Here is a 21,451-nt window from a genome sequence, read left to right as displayed (position 1 = left end):
GACATGAAGGTAGCTGCTGGTAGAGGATGAAGAAGACATGAAGGTAGCTGCTGGTAGACGATGAAGAAGACATGAAGGTAGCTGCTGGTAGATGATGATGAAGACATGAAGGTAGCTGCTGGTAGATGAAGATGAAGACATGAAGGTAGCTGCTGGTAGATGATGATGAAGACATGAAGGTAGCTGCTGGTAGATGATGAAGAAGACATGAAGGTAGCTGCTGGTAGATGATGATGAAGACATGAAGGTAGCTGCTGGTAGATGATGAAGAAGACATGAAGGTAGCTGCTGGTAGAGGATGATGAAGACATGAAGGTAGCTGCTGGTAGAGGATGATGAAGACATGAAGGTAGCTGCTGGTAGATGATGATGAAGACATGAAGGTAGCTGCTGGTAGAGGATGATGAAGACATGAAAGTAGCTGCTGGTAGAAGATGAAGACATGAAGGTAGCTGCTGGTAGAGGATGATGAAGACATGAAGGTAGCTGCTGGTAGATGATGAAGAAGACATGAAGGTAGCTGCTGGTAGAAGATGAAGACATGAAGGTAGCTGCTGGTAGAGGATGATGAAGACATGAAGGTAGCTGCTGGTAGAGGATGAAGAAGACATGAAGGTAGCTGCTGGTAGAAGATGAAGACATGAAGGTAGCTGCTGGTAGAGGATGAAAAAGACATGAAGGTAGCTGCTGGTAGATGATGATGAAGACATGAAGGTAGCTGCTGGTAGAGGATGATGAAAACATGAAGGTAGCTGCTGGTAGAGGATGAAGAAGACATGAAGGTAGCTGCTGGTAGATGAAGATGAAGACATGAAGGTAGCTGCTGGTAGATGATGATGAAGACATGAAGGTAGCTGCTGGTAGAAGATGAAGACATGAAAGTAGCTGCTGGTAGAGGATGAAGAAGACATGAAGGTAGCTGCTGGTAGATGATGATGAAGACATGAAGGTAGCTGCTGGTAGAGGATGATGAAGACATGAAGGTAGCTGCTGGTAGATGATGATGAAGACATGAAGGTAGCTGCTGGTAGATGATGAAGAAGACATGAAGGTAGCTGCTGGTAGATGATGAAGAAGACATGAAGGTAGCTGCTGGTAGATGATGATGAAGACATGAAGGTAGCTGCTGGTAGAAGATGAAGACATGAAAGTAGCTGCTGGTAGAGGATGAAGAAGACATGAAGGTAGCTGCTGGTAGATGATGATGAAGACATGAAGGTAGCTGCTGGTAGATGATGAAGAAGACATGAAGGTAGCTGCTGGTAGAGGATGATGAAGACATGAAGGTAGCTGCTGGTAGAGGATGAAGAAGACATGAAGGTAGCTGCTGGTAGAGGATGAAAAGGCAGTTTTCTGTTTATCAGTTTCCTGTGAGAACAGCTTCTCTAGAAAACCGGCGCTGCAGTCCAGGTCCACAACACCACTTAAATAGTTTGCTTTGTGTGCCAAAAACGATCCAAACCACACAAATAAGAATAAAGGACTAAAAACTGGTTGAAAACATATTTCTTTTATACATAATATTTGCGGGTTAATGCCAGAACAGTGGGTTCCTTTAACCCTTGTTGATACTTCATAAGACATAAGATAGAACTTGGTCAGGTTCTGTGACGTCTGCATTCGCTTTTTTTGGTTTTTTAGTGCTCACTGCCACGTTGAACGCCTGATCACACGATCCATCAGGAGGTGACGTCCTCGGCCGCTGGGAAGCAGATTTGAAGTCCAGACGCCATGATTCAACTTCAGGATTGATCCTGGATGTTCTGGTTCTGAGTGCCCACGTCGCAGTTCTTTGTTCAGTTTTTGGGTCGCTTCTGTTTTTTCCTGCCTGGATTAGTATGAAAATATGTCAAACCCCCCCCCCCCGTTCTGACTCTGTTTCAGAGTCACAGCGGGGGTGGGGGGGTTGTTCTGGACTTCTCCTGCAGTGACAGACGCTGGATGTGTCCACAGAGGAGTGAGCTTCTACCAGAGCTGTGCTGGGGGGTGGTGGGGGGGGGTCTTCATCATCTGATGATGAGGAGAATGGTTGATGGAGCTAATAACTACGGAACAAACCCTGTGGTGCCTGCAGGAAAGAGCAAAGCTCCACGGATAAAATCGTCCAGGGGAAAAGCTCCAGACTCTGAAGAAGGAACCAGAAGAACATCAGAACGGCGCTGTGGTGGAACGTCTTCTGTGTCTTCACAGGTCTCAGCCCCTCCCCTCCTCTTCCTCAGGGCTTTGTCTCATCTCAGAGGATCTCAGACTCTGCAGGCTCCAGTCGGGTTTCTGGGACGTCTCCGTCGTGTGCAGAGATGTTCTGGCGGCTTCGCTTTGGAGATTCTAAAAATGTTTACAGCAGAATGCAGATGCCGGTCAACGCACAGCCTCCTCTGCCTTTCTATCAGGGATCTCGTGCAGAAAAGCCGGTTTGGCGCCGCCTGAGCTGGCAGACAGAGGAGCATCAAGGCTCAAAGGAGGAAAGAAGCAGAAACAAAAGAGTCTGACAGTCATCTCCAAAAAGCTGAACCGGCTCAGAGCTCGTTTGGACTTTGGGTTCTTTCCTGAGAAACACCATGGAACAGCCTTCCTGAGTTTGAATTACTTCTGTTGGTAACAAATAATTGAGTTAAATTTAATCAACCTAATTTCTTACGTCTATAAAACTCAATAATTGTTTTTACAACTCAAATTTATGTATTTATCTAACTAAATGTCATATTACTCCAATTCAATTAATATTTTTCCATCTTAATTAATTATATTTCTTGATCTCTCATATGTCTAAGTATGAGCCGGCAGATATGTTCATTTTTATTATAATAAAAAGGACGGGAAAGAAATGCACAGTGTGCATAAATTCATTAAATAACTTTCCGTCATTGTTATTACAGTAATATGCGGTAGCGGTGCTCTATAAACTCATCATCCTCTCCTTCACTCTCACTCATGGTGCAGAGACATAAGCACAGTGGGACAAAATAACTCGGCAAAACAGAAAACAACTAAACACATTTGGTCAAAAAGCCACACTTAAACCCAAATCCGTCCAGATAGGCAAAGGGAATGGTATCCCACAATCCCTTGCGCTGCCGATCTAACAGCAGCACCAAAGTTACACCTACTTAATTGAATTAATTTGAATGAAAGGAAAATAATTGTCTGAAAACTACGTGTTATTTTTAAACTGACTTAACAAACAAAGGATTTCTCTTAACTGAAGCAAATAACTAAGTTAGATCAAAGTATAAAGTTTCTCTTTCCAACATCCATATGTGGTCTTATCACCCTCTCATGGTGGAAAAAGTATTATCTAATAATAATGGATTGGATTTATCTGCGCTTTTCAAGACACCCAAAGCGCTTACATTGTGTCCATTATTCATTCACTCCTCATTCATACTTGGTGATGGTAGCTACGGTTGTAGCCACAGCTGCCCTGGGGCAGACTGACAGAGCTTCTCATCCACTAAATCATCTTCAAATGGACACGCCATGCTGCTTCACCTCTCTGAAAACAAACTAACCTTCAACTAAACCTGCTCCAGACCAGGTTATGTTCAGAGCATGAGTTGCTATGGCAACTTGACCTACCCTGAAACATACCTCCATTTCTGGAGGTACCGTAAACTCAGGTTATCAACTTCCTTAGCCTCAAACTTACTGTAGGAGCTAGCATAACCTGCTTCCGGGGAATACCCCCCCTGGAAAAAAGATGGAAATCTTCAGATGATCTGCTGATGAATCTGGACCGACTGCTTCGGAACAAACTTCCTAAATGGGATTGGTTGGATGTTCTGCTCTGGTTCTCGGGGCGTCCTCGGCTCACAGTTGACCTGGAGCTGCAGCGTCTAGAGCTCGATAAGACGAAGACGTAGAGGCTCAAACTCACATCTGTAAATGTTTCCTCTGCCTGGCTTCCTTCCTCCTGATGGTTTTGTCCTGAAGTGAAAACGGGGAGAACGCTGAGAAAATAAAAGCAAACGGAGGCTGACTGGAGCAGAAAATGACCATCTGAGTCTCCAAAATGCTGTGAGGTCGGCTGAGATGAAGAGGGACTGAACTGGAGCAAAGACCACATCAGTGATGTTTGGAGAGAAGCAGCTGACGTCAATAAAACTCTAACGAGGTTAAAGTTCATGAACCCTCAACCTGTCTGTGTGTCATCATGACATTTCTGATCTTTCTTTATTGTTTGCCCATTTTAACACATTTATAATGTTAGTTTAGGAGTTTAAACTACAAAAAAGACATTCTGAAGACCGTGACAGCATCCTCCTGCCCTGGGAGGTGGAGGTGGGGGTAGATGGGTCATAGAGTTATTTTTTTCCCCATCAAATTGAATTTTTTCTGGTTTCTGAGAAATGTTTGTGCTTTTAGAAATGGAAAAATCTTCACACCTGGAGCTATCTGCCCTGCAGGGGGCGCTCCACTTAGATCATGAAACAGTAGAATCTCCTTCACCATGGCAACCATCCTCAGGAGAATGTCTGCAGACCTCTGAGATTCTGTCCTGATCTGACATCAGATTTACTGGGGTTAAAGGAAGAACTGTTGTTTTTAAAAGTTGCACCTTAGCAACGTTTAGCAGGACCGTTCAGGAACGTTGATGAACGCTCAGGAACATTCAGCAACGTTTAGCAACATTCAGCAACGTTCAGCAGGAACGTTCAGCAACGTTCAGGAACGTTCAGGAACGTTTAGCAGGAACGTTCAGCAACGTTTAGCAGGAACATTCAGCAACGTTTAGCAACATTCAGCAACGTTCAGCAGGAACGTTCAGCAACGTTTAGCAGGAACATTCAGCAACGTTTAGCAACGTTCAGCAACGTTCAGGAACGTTTAGCAGGAAAGTTCAGCAACGTTCAGGAACGTTTAGCAGGAACGTTCAGCAACGTTTAGCAGGAAACATTTAGCAACGTTCATCAACGTTTACCAGGAAAGTTTAGCAACGTTCAGGAACATTCAGCAACGTTTAGCAACATTCAGCAACATTCAGCAACGTTCAGCAACGTTCAGGAACATTCAGCAGGAACGTTCAGCAACGTTCAGGAACGTTTAGCAGGAACGTTCAGCAACGTTCAGGAACGTTTAGCAGGAAAGTTTAGCAACGTTCAGGAACATTCAGCAACGTTTAGCAACATTCAGCAACATTCAGCAGGAACGTTCAGCAACGTTCAGGAACGTTTAGCAGGAACGTTCAGCAACGTTCAGGAACGTTTAGCAGGAAAGTTTAGCAACGTTCAGGAACGTTCAGCAACGTTCAGGAACGTTTAGCAGGAACGTTCAGCAACGTTCAGGAACGTTTAGCAGGAACGTTCAGCAACGTTCAGCAGGAACGTTCAGCAACGTTCAGGAACGTTTAGCAGGAACGTTCAGCAACGTTCAGGAACGTTTAGCAAGAACGTTCAGCAACGTTCAGCAACGTTTAGCAGGAACGTTCAGGAACGTTTAGCAGGAACGTTCAGCAACGTTCAGCAGGAACGTTCAGCAACGTTCAGGAACGTTTAGCAGGAACGTTCAGCAACGTTCAGGAACGTTTAGCAGGAAAGTTTAGCAACGTTCAGGAACGTTCAGCAACGTTCAGGAACGTTTAGCAGGAACGTTCAGCAACGTTCAGGAACGTTTAGCAGGAACGTTCAGCAACGTTCAGCAGGAACGTTCAGCAACGTTCAGGAACGTTTAGCAGGAACGTTCAGCAACGTTCAGGAACGTTTAGCAGGAACGTTCAGGAACGTTTAGCAGGAACGTTCAGCAACGTTCAGCAGGAACGTTCAGCAACGTTCAGGAACGTTTAGCAGGAACGTTCAGCAACGTTCAGGAACGTTTAGCAGGAACGTTCAGGAACGTTTAGCAGGAACGTTCAGCAACGTTCAGCAGGAACGTTCAGCAACGTTCAGGAACGTTTAGCAGGAACGTTCAGCAACGTTCAGCAGGAACGTTCAGCAACGTTCAGGAACGTTTAGCAGGAACGTTCAGCAACGTTCAGCAACGTTTAGCAGGAACGTTCAGGAACGTTTAGCAGGAACGTTCAGCAACGTTCAGGAACGTTTAGCAGGAACGTTCAGCAACGTTCAGGAACGTTTAGCAGGAACGTTCAGCAACGTTCAGCAGGAACGTTCAGCAACGTTCAGGAACGTTTAGCAGGAACGTTCAGCAACGTTCAGGAACGTTTAGCAGGAACGTTCAGGAACGTTTAGCAGGAACGTTCAGCAACGTTCAGCAGGAACGTTCAGCAACGTTCAGGAACGTTTAGCAGGAACGTTCAGCAACGTTCAGGAACGTTTAGCAGGAACGTTCAGGAACGTTTAGCAGGAACGTTCAGCAACGTTCAGCAGGAACGTTCAGCAACGTTCAGGAACGTTTAGCAGGAACGTTCAGCAACGTTCAGCAACGTTTAGCAGGAACGTTCAGGAACGTTTAGCAGGAACGTTCAGCAACGTTCAGCAACGTTTAGCAGGAACGTTCAGCAACGTTCAGCAGGAACGTTCAGCAACGTTCAGGAACGTTTAGCAGGAACGTTCAGCAACGTTCAGGAACGTTTAGCAGGAACGTTCAGCTATGTTCAGCAACGTTTAGCAGGAAACATTTAGCAACGTTCAGGAACATTTAGCAGGAACGTTCAGCAACGTTTAGCAGGAAACATTTAGCAACGTTCAGGAACGTTTAGCAGGAACGTTCAGCAACGTTCAGGAACGTTTAGCAGGAACGTTCAGGAACGTTTAGCAGGAACGTTCAGCAACGTTCAGCAGGAACGTTCAGCAACGTTCAGGAACGTTTAGCAGGAACGTTCAGCAATGTTCAGCAACGTTTAGCAGGAAACATTTAGCAACGTTCAGGAACGTTTAGCAGGAATGTTCAGCAACGTTTAGCAGGAAACATTTAGCAACGTTCAGGAACGTTTAGCAGGAACGTTCAGCAACGTTCAGGAACGTTTAGCAGGAAACATTTAGCAACGTTCATCAATGTTTAGCAGGAACGTTCAGCAACGTTCAGGAACGTTTAGCAGGAAACATTTAGCAACGTTCAGGAACGTTTAGCAGGAACGTTCAGCAACGTTTAGCAGGAAACATTTAGCAACGTTCAGGAACGTTTAGCAGGAACGTTCAGCAACGTTCAGGAACGTTTAGCAGGAAACATTTAGCAACGTTCATCAATGTTTAGCAGGAACGTTCAGCAACGTTCAGGAACGTTTAGCAGGAAACATTTAGCAACGTTCATCAACGTTTAGCAGGAACGTTCAGCAACGTTTAGCAGGAAACATTTAGCAACGTTCAGGAACGTTTAGCAGGAACGTTCAGCAACGTTCAGGAACGTTTAGCAGGAACGTTCAGGAACGTTTAGCAGGAACGTTCAGCAACGTTCAGCAGGAACGTTCAGCAACGTTCAGGAACGTTTAGCAGGAACGTTCAGCAATGTTCAGCAACGTTTAGCAGGAAACATTTAGCAACGTTCAGGAACGTTTAGCAGGAACGTTCAGCAACGTTTAGCAGGAAACATTTAGCAACGTTCAGGAACGTTTAGCAGGAACGTTCAGCAACGTTCAGGAACGTTTAGCAGGAAACATTTAGCAACGTTCATCAATGTTTAGCAGGAACGTTCAGCAACGTTCAGGAACGTTTAGCAGGAAACATTTAGCAACGTTCATCAACGTTTAGCAGGAACCGTTCAGCAACGTTCAGGAACGTTTAGCAGGAACGTTCAGCAATGTTCAGCAACGTTTAGCAGGAAACATTTAGCAACGTTCAGGAACGTTTAGCAGGAACGTTCAGCAACGTTTAGCAGGAAACATTTAGCAACGTTCAGGAACGTTTAGCAGGAACGTTCAGCAACGTTCAGGAACGTTTAGCAGGAAACATTTAGCAACGTTCATCAACGTTTAGCAGGAACGTTCAGCAACGTTCAGGAACGTTTAGCAGGAACGTTCAGCAATGTTCAGCAACGTTTAGCAGGAAACATTTAGCAACGTTCAGGAACGTTTAGCAGGAACGTTCAGCAACGTTCAGCAACGTTTAGCAGGAAACATTTAGCAACGTTCAGGAACGTTTAGCAGGAACGTTCAGCAACGTTCAGGAACGTTTAGCAGGAAACATTTAGCAACGTTCATCAATGTTTAGCAGGAACGTTCAGCAACGTTCAGCAGGAACGTTCAGCAACGTTCAGGAACGTTTAGCAGGAACGTTCAGCAATGTTCAGCAACGTTTAGCAGGAAACATTTAGCAACGTTCAGGAACGTTTAGCAGGAACGTTCAGCAACGTTTAGCAGGAAACATTTAGCAACGTTCAGGAACGTTTAGCAGGAACGTTCAGCAACGTTCAGGAACGTTTAGCAGGAAACATTTAGCAACGTTCATCAATGTTTAGCAGGAACGTTCAGCAACGTTCAGGAACGTTTAGCAGGAAACATTTAGCAACGTTCATCAACGTTTAGCAGGAACCGTTCAGCAACGTTCAGGAACGTTTAGCAGGAACGTTCAGCAATGTTCAGCAACGTTTAGCAGGAAACATTTAGCAACGTTCAGGAACGTTTAGCAGGAACGTTCAGCAACGTTTAGCAGGAAACATTTAGCAACGTTCAGGAACGTTTAGCAGGAACGTTCAGCAACGTTTAGCAGGAAACATTTAGCAACGTTCAGGAACGTTTAGCAGGAACGTTCAGCAACGTTCAGCAACGTTTAGCAGGAAACATTTAGCAACGTTCAGGAACGTTTAGCAGGAACGTTCAGCAACGTTCAGGAACGTTTAGCAGGAAACATTTAGCAACGTTCATCAATGTTTAGCAGGAACGTTCAGCAACATTCAGGAATGTCCAGCAAAGTTCAGCAGGAACGGTCAGCTGGAAGGTTGTAGAGAAAGCCAGACTGAGTCCACAGGCGTCCATCAGAGTCTTTATTTCTATGTGCTCCCCAGAACCACAAACAGCATCAGTAGTACACTGTCATCTACACAAATACCAAGCAGAGAGCAGAGAGCGACTCGCCGTCAGTCCAGCACGCCGGGACGCTACGCCATCCATCGGTCTGCAGCTCAGGGATTGTCTTCGGAACATCTACGTCTACGACATTTACAGCTACAGCTCTCTAGAGTTCAGCAGCCAGCTCTGACGGGCGGAGGAGAGGTGGAGCAGCCCCAGACCCTCCTCCAGCTTCTGACAGCATGTCCATCTAAAAACCATGGTCAGCTGAAGTCCATGGAGGAAACAGGCGGCGGGGTGGGGGGTGGGGTGGGGGCTGGAACAGGTGAGTTTCAATAAATATCCAGGCACTCTTGTGCTATTTACACCATCTGTACACAGAAGAAAGAGTGAAGGCGTCTTTGCTTGGCCCAAAACGCTGGACTGTGTTTTGCAGTCGGATGCATGGTGGTTGTGAGGAAACCCTTAGAAGGAAGCCACGCCTCCAGAGAGGAAGCACCGAGACGCAGCCACGGCGAACAGCTGACAGGAGGAAGCTCCACATGAGGAGGAGGAAAAGACCAAGAAGATTCTGAATTCCCAATGGAAACCTCTGGAGAATTTCAACTTTCAATCCTGAATCCATTAAAAAACACTTCAGTTGTTCATGCTCTGCCCATAAAAAATCAAATTAATTTGTTTATTTAATAGAACCATGAGAATATTTTTATTTTCCTTAACTTTAAAAATTGCAAATGTGGACAAAAACCCGTAAAAAGTGTCTCCAAAAGGTCTGCAGACCAGGAGCTGTGAGAATGTCCCTCAGCCTTTGCCGTAGCTGTTGCTGCCTTTAGAAAACGTTCAAACACTAAAAAGCTCTGAGAGGAACAGCTGCAGGGTCCTGCAAAAGCGATGGGGGTCTGGCTCCACGCAGATGTAAAGGAAAAGGTGTCAGCGCCATGACGGTCATTTGCATCATTTAAAGCCCAATAGGATTCCAGGCTAAACCTTTGATGTCAGAACGGGAGGAGGCGGCGCCAACGTTTCCCGCTGACGCCGTTTGTCTGCAGATTAGAGTCAGACTGAATTAGTGGAGGAGTTGAGGAGGATGAAGGTTTGATCTTTGACATGTTGGAGCCGTCACTGAGCTGGTTCGGGTTCTGTCATCAGAAGTGGCTCTTCTGGACTCGTGGAGGAGAAGCGTCGGTTGGACCTGCAGGTCTCTGCTGAGGAAGTGATGAGTTCTTCTTTGGTGATGTGGTTCCTCGCCGTTTCTTCCCGCTGTCTGGCCTGGATGTTGGTGGGATTTTCCCCGTTCGTTTTTGAGCGCCAGTGTTCGGCGCCGTGTTGCAGTTCTCCAAAGTGAACCAGCACTTTTCTGTCGCCGTGTTGGTGTGGGACGTCTCAGGCTGGAGCTGGAAGAGTCCTGCAGAGACGAGCGCCGGCCTCATCTCTCCACGCCAGGATCTAAACATCGAGACCTTTGACCTTTGGGATCTGCTGTGAGAGGTGGCGCCGTGGCCACGCCCCTCCTCTGAACATCTGAATGTCTGGGGAGCCTGCGCAGCACGCCGCTGACCTTGGTCGGGCTTTCCTTCTGCGGCACCGGCGTGGGGATGTGTTTCGCTGCCACAGCGCTCGGTCTTTTCCCCGAACTTTGTTTGGCTCTGCCAGCTTTGCCGGGCGCCGTCAGAGTCTCCAACAGCTGGGAGGCGGAGCCGAACCGGACGTGCTCCTCCGTCTCTGCCGCCTCGGAGAACAGGGACAGGACGCCGCTGCGCCTCCTGCAGGAGTCGCAGCACAGCTTGTTGTAGCCAGGAATGGAACAGTACCGGGCCAGAACCTCCATCTGGCAGAAGATGGATTTGTCTCCATGACACGGCCCATCTGAAAACAGAGCAGATCCAGAGGGAGTTCAGAAGCAGAACGACCCGGTTCTATGGACCGTCCAGTTAGTGACAAACGTCTGGATGAACCGGGCCTCAGCAGGCTGCCTGCAGGTTCATGGACCCGTCTCACAGTCTGCTGGTTCAGAGGTGAACCAAAAGTATCAGCGCTCCAGAACCCAGACAGACCCAGTGGGTCACTAAAGTTCTAAAGTCTTTCATTTTCTGTTTGGATCAAAGTGTCTGAGCTGCCAAACCCGCTCCGTGGACGACGTTTTCAGAGCAAAGCTTCCTGAAGACGTTTGGTTTTTGGAAACAGCTTCCAGCTTTATTATTTAGTGATATCAACATTTTGACGACGTGATCGAGGAGATTATAGGCAGATGTGAAGGGCAGAATGCGCTTTTATAAATAAAACTGGCAATAAATAAATAGAAATGGTGGAAATGATGTCATTTTTATGCAGCCCGGTACCAAGTGACCTACGGCCCACCAGTTCCTGTCAGTGCCTGGGGGGTTGGGGATTACTGTGCTGGAGGTCATTCAGGTGAAGTGCTGATGTCATTCAGGGGAAGTGCTGATGTCATTCAGGGGAAGTGCTGATGTCATTCAGGTGAAGTGCTGATGTCATTCAGGTGAAATGCTGATGTCATTCAGGGGAAGTGCTGATGTCATTCAGGTGAAGTGCTGATGTCATTCAGGTGAAATGCTGATGTCATTCAGGGGAAGTGCTGATGTCATTCAGGTGAAGTGCTGATGTCATTCAGGTGAAGTGCTGATGTCATTCAGGGGAAGTGCTGATGTCATTCAGGGGAAGTGCTGATGTCATTCAGGGGAAGTGCTGATGTCATTCAGGGGAAGTGCTGATGTCATTCAGGGGAAGTGCTGATGTCATTCAGGTGAAGTGCTGATGTCATACAGGTGAAGTGCTGATGTCATGCTCTGCAGCCGTTTCAGGCCCGAACAGCAGAACCCGCTGTGTGATCGGCTGACTCACCGTAGCAGGATCCAGGTCTACACAGCCGCACCGTCTCCGGTTTCTCTCCGAAACACTGATCTCCCATCCTGCAGGTGACCAGTCGCCTTTCCGTCCCCTCTCCACACGTCACGGAGCACTGTGGGAGGGGCAACAGCAGCGAGTCAGGCTGAGCCGCAACGTGTCTGAGACTTTATGGTGAAATGTTTAGGTAGAAGTCTTTATCTGTTGGAATTCTAATGGTTGTAGTCTCAGGCTGGAACGTGGGTCAGAATGAGGCTGATGGGACCGTCACATTTGGATTTAAAGTTTTATCTCTGTAAAGTTGATGGGTCCGTAGACGGGGACCAATTTTTGAGTCTCATGTTTCCCTTAGCAACCAGTGTGAAGGCTTCTGACAGCCACATCACCAAAGAGAGATGCATCTGACTACGCCTGACTGGAACTGTGCAGTTTCTAATGCCAGAACCTCCGATGAACACAGAAGAACCTTCAGTGAACGTCTGCAGAGGAAGTCTGTTACTCTCTGGTTATTTTCTGGTTATCTTTTAATTACTCTCTGGTTATCTTCTGGTTATCTGCTAATGACTCTCTGGTTATCTTCTGGTTATCCTCTGGTTACTCTCTGGTTATTTTCTGGTTATTCTCTGGTTATCTTTTAATTACTCTCTGGTTATCTTCTGGTTATCCTCTGGTTATTTTCTGGTTATTCTCTGGTTATCTTTTAATTACTCTCTGGTTATCTTCTGGTTATCTGCTAATGACTCTCTGGTTATCTTCTGGTTATCCTCTGGTTACTCTCTGGTTATTTTCTGGTTATTCTCTGGTTATCTTTTAATTACTCTCTGGTTATCCTCTGGTTACTCTCTGGTTATTTTCTGGTTATTCTCTGGTTATCTTTTAATTACTCTCTGGTTATCTTCTGGTTATCCTCTGGTTACTCTCTGGTTATCTTCTGGTTATCTGCTAATGACTCTCTGGTTACTCTCTGGTAATCTTTTAATTACTCTCTGGTTATCCTCTGGTTACTCTGGTTATTTTCTGGTTATTCTCTGGTTATCTTTTAATTACTCTCTGGTTATCTTCTGGTTATCCTCTGGTTACTCTCTGGTTATCTTTTGGTTATCTGCTAATGACTCTCTGGTTACTCTCTGGTTATCTTTTAATTACTCTCTGGTTATCTTCTGGTTATCTGCTAATGACTCTCTGGTTATCTTCTGGTTATCCTCTGGTTACTCTCTGGTTATTTTCTGGTTATTCTCTGGTTATCTTTTAATTACTCTCTGGTTATCTTCTGGTTATCCTCTGGTTACTCTCTGGTTATCTTCTGGTTATCTGCTAATGACTCTCTGGTTACTCTCTGGTAATCTTTTAATTACTCTCTGGTTATCCTCTGGTTACTCTCTGGTTATTTTCTGGTTATTCTCTGGTTATCTTTTAATTACTCTCTGGTTATCTTCTGGTTATCCTCTGGTTACTCTCTGGTTATCTTTTGGTTATCTGCTAATGACTCTCTGGTTACTCTCTGGTTATCTTTTAATCACTCTCTGGTTATCTTCTGGTTATCTGCTAATGACTCTGGTTATCTTCTGGTTATCCTCTGGTTACTCTCTGGTTATTTTCTGGTTATTCTCTGGTTATCTTTTAATTACTCTCTGGTTATCTTCTGGTTATCCTCTGGTTACTCTCTGGTTATCTTCTGGTTATCTGCTAATGACTCTCTGGTTATCTTTTAATTACTCTCTGGTTATCTTCTGGTTATCCTCTGGTTACTCTCTGGTTATCTTCTGGTTATCTGCTAATGACTCTCTGGTTATCTTTTAATTACTCTCTGGTTATTTTCTGGTTATTCTCTGGTTATCCTCTTGTTATCTGCTCATGACTCTCTGGTTATCCTCCTGGCCACAGCTCAGGACGTGAAGAGCATCGGTCTCATCAGCTGTCATCTGCTCCACCATTCTTCTGCATCACTAGACTTTCTGACAGTCTCTGAAGTTTCCAGTGAGGCAGAATTAAAGAAGCTCTCTGAAGGGCTGCAGGATTTTCTTAAACGTAGTCGTGTTGCGTTTGGGTACCAAAGTTTTCAAATGTCCTTCAGCAGCATCAGTAACAACGCTTCAGTGCTTCTTCAAGTGTTGGTCTCCTTTCAGGTGAAAGTGACAGGCAGGTGTCTGTGGTTCCTGTGTGATGATACCTCAGACCACGCCCCCGTCCTCCACTGCGAGGGGCAGGGTGTGCGGTTGCAGGGCCTGCGGCTCTCCGGCTTCTCGTTGCTGCAGTATTTGCTGTGGATGGAGCGGTTGGTGCCGTCGTGGAAGAGCTGCAAGCAGCGGACCGTCCGGATCTGGAAGCCCAGGCTGCCGCAGGTTTTGGTGCAGTGCTCCCACTCGTCTGAGACCCACCTGGAGGAAAGCGCAGGAATTACTGGGCAGACAGTTTCTCCTGTGACATATTCAGTTTAAAGTCTCTCTGCCAGGCGTTCCCCTTTGGAGCAACACCTCCGGTTGGCATGGCAACGGCGGTAGGAACAGGAGGCAAAGTCCAGATGCAGAAAAACCGTTTCTGACAAAAACTTATTTACAGTTTAAAAATAAAAGAGAGGCAGATTGTCACTAAACTGATTGATTCTCTACCACTAAGAATTCCAACAATCCCATCTACAGTCAGGACCATAAATCTTTGGACAGAGACGCATTCTTTCTAATGTAGTTTCTGTACATTACCACATTGAATTTGAAATAAAACCACTCAGATGCCATTGAAGTGCAGACTTTCAGCTTTTATTCCATGGGTTGAACACAAAGATTGTATAAAAATGTGAAAAACTAGAGCATTTTTAAACACAATCCAGTCATTTCATGGGCTCATAAGTAATTGGACAAATGGTCATTCCTAATATTTGGTTGAAAAGCCTTTGTTGGCAATGACAGCCTGAAGTCTTGAACTCATGGACATCAGCAGATGCTGGTTTTCTCCTTCTGAATGCTCTGCCAGGCCTTTACTGCAGCAGCAAACAGTTGCTGTTTGTTTGTGGGCCTTTCTGTCTGAAGTTTAGTCTTCAACAAGTGAAATGCTGCTCAATTGGGTTCAGATCAGGTGACTGACTTGGCCATTCCAGAATGTTCCACTTCTTTGCTTTAATAAACTCCTGAGTTGCTTTGGCTGGATGTTTTGGGTCGTTGTCCATCTGTATTATGAAACACCGTCCAATCAGTTTGGCTGCATTCACCTGGATCTGCGCAGACAGGGCTGCATTCACCTGGATCTGCGCAGACAGTCTGTCTCTGTTTTCGCAGCTTAATGATGGCTCCTTTCACCTGCATGGAGAGCTCCTTTGACCGCATGTTTTCTGTTCACAGCAGAATCTTCCAAATGCAGCACGAGTCCTCTAATCACCTCCAGGCCTTTTATCTGCTTCACTCATGATGACATAACAAGGGAATTGCCCACACCTGCCCATGCAATAGCATGGAAGTCAGTTGTCCAATTACATCCGAGTCCATGAAATGAAGGGATTGTGTTTAAAAATGCTTTAGTTTTTCACATTTTTATCCAATCTTTGTGTTCAACCCATGGAATAAAAGCCGAAAGTCTGCACTTCAATGGCATCTGAGTCGTTTTATTTAAAATTCACTGTGATAATGTACAGAAACTAAATTAGAAAGAATGCGTCTCTGTCCAAATATTTATGGCCCTGACCCATGGAAACCCAGTTACTAACAAATACACTAATCATTTCATTTCTGTCACTTTCTGATGCAAAAGCCAAACTCACAAAACGTCCTCATTTCTGCTCTTTTCTGAAAGAAAACACAAACGTTCTTAGTTTGAAAGCTGCCGTTTGACTTAGTGACCGAGGTTTTTGAGAGGAAGCTTCTAGAGTCATTCTGCAGAGATGTGGCCCGTGGTTTGCTGTAATTGACATCCTTAACGCCGCCTCTTCAGCGGTTTCTGCTTTGTCTGATCTGTGTTGGAGCCGCTAGAGCCAGCAGAACCCTGCAGGTATCAGCCGACGTTCGGCCCAAACCTTTGCAGAACGCCTGCTGCACAGCCCACTGTACAACGTCTGGTTCTGCAGAACTCATCAAGGTCCAAATGATTTAGTTTCTTTCTGTGAAAAAGTCAAACAGGTAAGACAAAAAAACAGGATCCCACCAGTTCAGACTCAGGAAAAGGTGCGATTGTTCTGGTCCGAACCCTTTGTGACCCTTAATGACCTTTCATTCGATTCACTGCAGCAAAAATGCCTGGATCTAAAGTTTTGTGCTCCCGAATCGCCGATCTTCTGTTTCCTGTTTTTCCATGTTAAACGTAACCTCATCAGGTGCTACACTGGTGGCCGCAAAGATGAACCTTAAAGTTAGCCCCCATGTTTAGTGTGACCTAATGTGATGAAGACTCCGATTGATCCAAACAGGCTGAAGGAAAGCTGCTGCTGTTCTGCTGCTGCTGCTGTTCTGCTGCTGCCACCGGCAGTTTAACTTACACGAAGTGACGGTGAAGCAACGGCAGATTTCTGTCTTCTGGAAATATCCCACTCTTTTTGTCTCTCATTTCAATGGTTCCTATGCATCCCACCTCCACACAAATCCACACCAACACCTGTGAGGAGATCCGCTCTGCTCAGACAAAAGCTGTCTGTCTGTCCGCCTGCAGGCAGACGGCTCTGGCGGCTGATAAATCCCAGTCCGCCCTTCTCCTTTCACTCTGCTTTCTGTGGATTTTCTGTAGGAGCGATGAGATCCAGCCAGCATCTGCTGGACCAGATGCAGGTTTCCAATCCTGTTCTGGTTTCCACCGCCAAACCCAGACGCTTCTCTTCTCTCCCCAGACATTTAGCGGTTGGCGTCCTGTTGACTGTCACCTTTCAGCCGTGACTCAGGTGCCAGCCACGCGCACCAACAGGTTTTCAGGTGCTTTGCTGCACCATCCAAGTCTCTGAGACTTATGGGATGCTCCAATCTTCCCACTTCAGACGCAGGCTTACTCGTGGAACGGAAGCAGACTGAATCCAGACTTTGCTCAGCAGCAGAGGGTTCAATCACAGAGCGGCCAAGCGCCGTCACGTGATTCCTGCGGCTTGGCTCTGACTGGAAGCTGAAGCTGGAAGGGCACGGACGGCTCATCACAGAGTTTCTGAGGGCGGTAAAGTCGTCTGATGCAACGTCGGCTCATTTCCACGCGTCTCTGGCGTTGCCCCAAAGACGAGGCTTTTTCTGTCATCATTCACTGCAGTGGAGGTGGGGGGTGGGGGGTGAAACTGAGCCAGGTAACAACGCCTGCAGAACAAACTTTGCAGCCTGAGTCACTGCTCTGTAATTGGAACCAGCAGCTCAGTGGAGACACAATAAGAGGCTGTGTACTGATGCTGCCGGTGTCACTGAATTCTAACTTTTTATTTTCTATAATGGGGGGTAAAACAGGCGGTGGCGCTGCATCGATTGCTTGTGGCTCATTTTTAACCTAAACAATCACACTAAATAGCGACTCCACATTGGAGCATCGTGCATTTTAACAGCCCGCCAAATCCTGTTTTCTTCAAGAATTCTCTGAATGTTTGGCGTCCACACACTCCTAATACAGTAGAGTGTTAATAACTGGTGGTTTCAAGCCACATGTTGACAAAGATAGTGATGCAAAGATGGTGAGTTTCTTAACCTTTTGCTCTGTATGGATTTTACCCAACATGTCACACAGCCCACCCACAACAGGGGGCGCACTCTAGACTTGGTCATAACCTGTGGCCTGTCCTGTAGTGTGTCCTCTGTTGTTGACATTGTTGTTAGATCACAATTTTTTTGTCTTTTCATATCACCCATTTTCCTCGACAGGAAGCTCCAGGGAGAACTGTGAGGAAACGATACACAACTCCTGAGGTGGCTGCAAATGTCATCAATATTTTACATCAAACTCCTGCAGCTCAGATATGACCTGCATCCTGAGACTTCATGGTTGAACATTTCAACAACAAACTACAGTCTGCCACTGATGCTGTAGCTCCACTTATGACAAAAACGGTGAAAACTAAAGCTACAGCACCCTGGAGGAACCACCCAATCAGAGCCTTGGAACGTGAACGCAGGAGGGCGGAGAGGAAGTGGAGCATTTTTAACGAACAGCAAATGGTGTACAGTCATGCAATAAAAAGAGCTAGAACCCTTCATTTCTCAGACTTAACTATGCAAAACAAAAATGATCCTAAAGTTCTCTTTAAAACAATGTCCACAACATGGAAGCTCACGTCAGACATCAAAAACCAGAAGAGACTCTCAGTCCTGGTACTACTGGATCTCAGTGCTGCATTTGACACAGTAGATCCCAGTATTTGACTCAACAGGCTGAGAGGTTTAGACATCTCTGGTACCGTACTAAAGTGGTTTTATTCCTATCTTACAGATCAATCATCAGATTTGATGTAAGTATGGATACTTGCTCCTCAAAGGTCTTTGAAATCAACTGTGGGGTCCCCCAAGGTTCAATTTTAGGCCCACTTCTTTTTAATCTATATATGCTGCTACATGGAGGCATCATCAGGAGGCACGGTGTTTGTGTGTGTGTGTGTGTGTGTGTGTGTGTGGTTGTGGGCATTCTGTAGGTTATTTTTACAAAATATTTATGTAACATCTTTTGGTTTTAAAATGTGATTGTTTTTATATAAAGCACTTAGAGTAGCCCGAGCTGGAAAAGTGTTACACAAATAAAGTTTGATTTGATTTGAAGAGAAGAGGAGCACCAAATGTAAGAACACGCAGTGTCACAAACAGGTTAAGAACGGCTGAAAATGCTGTTCTAGGTGTCTCTAACATGTTCTTGTGGCATTTTTTTCATGAAAGAGAAAAATTATAGAGAGAATTCTATTTCTGAGTATTTCTGTATTCAAATTGCTGGAAATCAGGAGCAGATGAGAAAATGCCGTTTGAAAAGCTGCTTCGGTCCAGGTTTCAAAGACCTGCAGCAGCTGCTGGATGTCATTTTACCGTTTAAACGGCTGAATCCGGATGCCGTTTGTACAGCAGCCTTTCAATCAAACCCTCATTTCTTTGCATTCTGACAGCGTTCAGCTTTTCTTTGTTCAGTTTTCTTCTTTTCCTCTCTTTCTGTTGCAGAACAGAAGCTGGTTTTCAACCAAACTTCTGGAGTTACTCTTTTGAGTAAAAAATCTAGATCAACAAATAAACGGAGACCTGGACGTGAGAAGAACAACTTCAGACCTGTGGGAGCTGAAGCCTCTCTGGGTTTGGAACTTCAGGTCAGAAACTTTAATACTTTAGTCCAAAGAAGCTTACAGTTGATTGCAGATACATAGAAATGTCCAGGATGTAGAACAGGACCATTGCAGTATAGAGACTTATGATATTTGCAGCCTGACCTGTACACAGAGCGCCATCTAGAGGCAGTGACACTAGAGGCCTGCAGCTGCCAGACTAACGATGGCCCAGGTAAAGTCAGACATGGACTGAACTGACTGAGATGGCGTCTCCTGTTGGAATCATGGATCAAGAGTTCTCCTGGATGAGGGGGCTCTGATGTCTTTCCGCTGGAGTCCACCACTTCCCTGAAACATTCATGGAGTTTGGTTCTATAAAATCACCTGTCTCAAAAACTGTAGATCCTCTGTCTGAAGGAACAGAACTGATGAAGAGGTTGATGAGACTGCTGAGGCCTTTCAGAGCCACATCAGAGCTGCCAAGGTCAATTTCAGAGCGTTGCTCAGGTGGGCGGGGCTAACTACAGTCAATGTGCCCCTCCCACTTCAGGATTCATTTGGAACCATGACCTCATCACACGGTGACGCTTTTCTAGATGGGTGTAGGAGTAGCTCCTCCCACATCCGCCCTGCTTCATGGCTTCCCCGCAAAGTACCAGGGTTTTAGATTCCATGGAGGACATGGAAGCACTGACCGTATCAGAGAGCTGGAGCGAGTGTCACTCACAGATAATGGTTTATTCCGCCTCCAACCAAATGAAGTCAGTTCAAACCCTTTTTTCACAGTGATGATTATTTTTGATCTTTCTCTTTTCCCAACAACTTTATATGATTTACAGAAACGTCGATATGATTCATGAGTTTCTATGAGCCAAAACCCCCCACATGCCTCAGAGGAGGGTCTCGTGCACACGCGTGCATAAATGTGTCACGTGGAAATCTCTCTGACATGCCAAGCTGTTCCTGCGTGGAACAGATTTGACAGTAGTTTAATGTTTCCTTCACATCAATCATAGAACGTTGTTCAATTAGGAAACACCTCCTGTCAGTTCCAACAGGAATCACGTTTCATCAGACAACAATCAGCTTCTGTTCCAGAGGCCAGAGCATTAGGAGCCAGTCTCTCCATCCAGACAGTCAGAGGAGATTATTTGAAGTTCTCCCTCTTCTTCCTCCACTGCAGGCTGAGGAGCCTCATTAAAATTCTGCTCTTGCTGAGAAAAGCATGTTGTTATCTGAAAGTGCTGCCTCAAGGTCCCACTTGGATTTTAATGCACACTTTAAGAAACCGCCATGGATCATTTTCTTTCTGTCAGGGCAATTAAAGAAGCAGACACTCACTGAGGCTGCGTGCAGTCCTGAAGGTTACACATCCGCCGGATGGGCTTCGGCTTCTTGTTGGCGTCACAGAAACCTCGATGGATCATTTTTGTGTCTCCCTTCTTCCGACACCCATACTTGGTCTGCTGGAAGCCTGAGGAGGACGGAGATGTTGGACATTATTCAAACTGTGAAAGCCACAAATCGGACCTTTAAACATTCCCACAGAAACCTGGTCTTTATCTTCCTCCATTCTCTGAATATTTCTGGACTCGTGTGCATTCACTGTCCAAAACCAGAATCAAACATTTTCATTCCCATTGTTGGTGCTGTTGCTTCCACCAACCAGGACTTTATGCAGTAACAGCTGGAGACATTCAAGAAGGAGGAAGTAAAACATGAAAGTATAAAGAAGAAGAAGAACCATCCTCTCTCTGACGGAGGGCTTCCAGAAACCCCACAGAGTCATGTTCCAAAGTAGATTATTGGATTTCTTCTTTGTTAAATTATATCACATTCAAACTAAACTTTAAAGTTTAGAAGGCTGCGAAGCAGAAAACATAACAAAACAATAACGTGTATTACTGGTTTACTGGTTGCCTAGCAACACTGTAAAGCTAGTTTTCAACAGGATGGAAATTTCTGCAGCGCATCATCATCATCATCATCATCATCATCAGTGGAAAAGCCAAAAACCCAGGAGAAGGTCTTCACCTTCATCATGACCAACCACAGAACCGAACAGAACCGGAGTCCATCTGCTTTAGTGAGACCAGAGAGCCTTGGTGCTGAGCCAGCTGGGGGGGGTCAGGGGGCTCTGTGGAGGCGGGGCCTGCAGCTGTCTGCAGCCTCAGTCATTATCACTACAATTGCTGTTTTTCTGAACAGAGATGTTCTGTCCTCAGGGTTCCTCTGCTCTGCAACAACCGGACCCTCAGAAATCGGTCAGAAATCACGACCACAGATTTCCTTGGAATAAGAAAAAACACTTTTTTTAAAACCATTTTCCTAAAACAGGAGTCTTCTGACTTGCCCACTTGCTACACGCTGGCTTCCTGTCTGCTTGGCGATGGTTCACGCCTCAGCGTCATGATTTAGTTATTGATAAAGGACACCTCCTCCTCCCTCACATAATCCTCTGATCATCAGAATTGTAACATCTTATCTTATATTGCATTAGCATATGG

The 21,451-nt window shown here is 45.7% G+C and overlaps 1 protein-coding gene across 8 annotated transcripts in view; it reads right to left on the bottom strand.

The window, feature by feature from the left end:
* Positions 1–8,857: 8,857 nt before the first annotated feature.
* The window catches only part of adamts3 (ADAM metallopeptidase with thrombospondin type 1 motif, 3), a 112,914-nt gene continuing 100,320 nt past the window's right edge, over positions 8,858–21,451 (bottom strand). For 7 of the 8 annotated variants that reach the window (XM_078953398.1, XM_078953399.1, XM_023958118.2 and 4 more), the window contains 4 exons: positions 20,286–20,418; positions 13,932–14,139; positions 11,759–11,876; positions 8,858–10,762 (listed from right to left, as the gene is read on the bottom strand). In XM_078953398.1, coding sequence (XP_078809524.1) covers positions 10,323–10,762; positions 11,759–11,876; positions 13,932–14,139; positions 20,286–20,418 — 899 coding nt within the window. In that variant the 3' untranslated portion in view covers positions 8,858–10,322. Of the gene's footprint in view, positions 10,763–11,758; positions 11,877–13,931; positions 14,140–18,928; positions 19,293–20,285; positions 20,419–21,451 lie in introns of those variants that run through there. The other variant, XM_078953401.1, reaches the window with a different exon arrangement.

Source organism: Oryzias latipes, chromosome 9 (genome assembly GCF_053564925.1).
Source record: "Oryzias latipes strain Hd-rR chromosome 9, Olatipes_Hd-rR_3.1".
Classification (NCBI taxonomy): domain Eukaryota; kingdom Metazoa; phylum Chordata; class Actinopteri; order Beloniformes; family Adrianichthyidae; genus Oryzias; species Oryzias latipes.
This window is presented reverse-complemented; position numbering and strand designations above follow the sequence as displayed.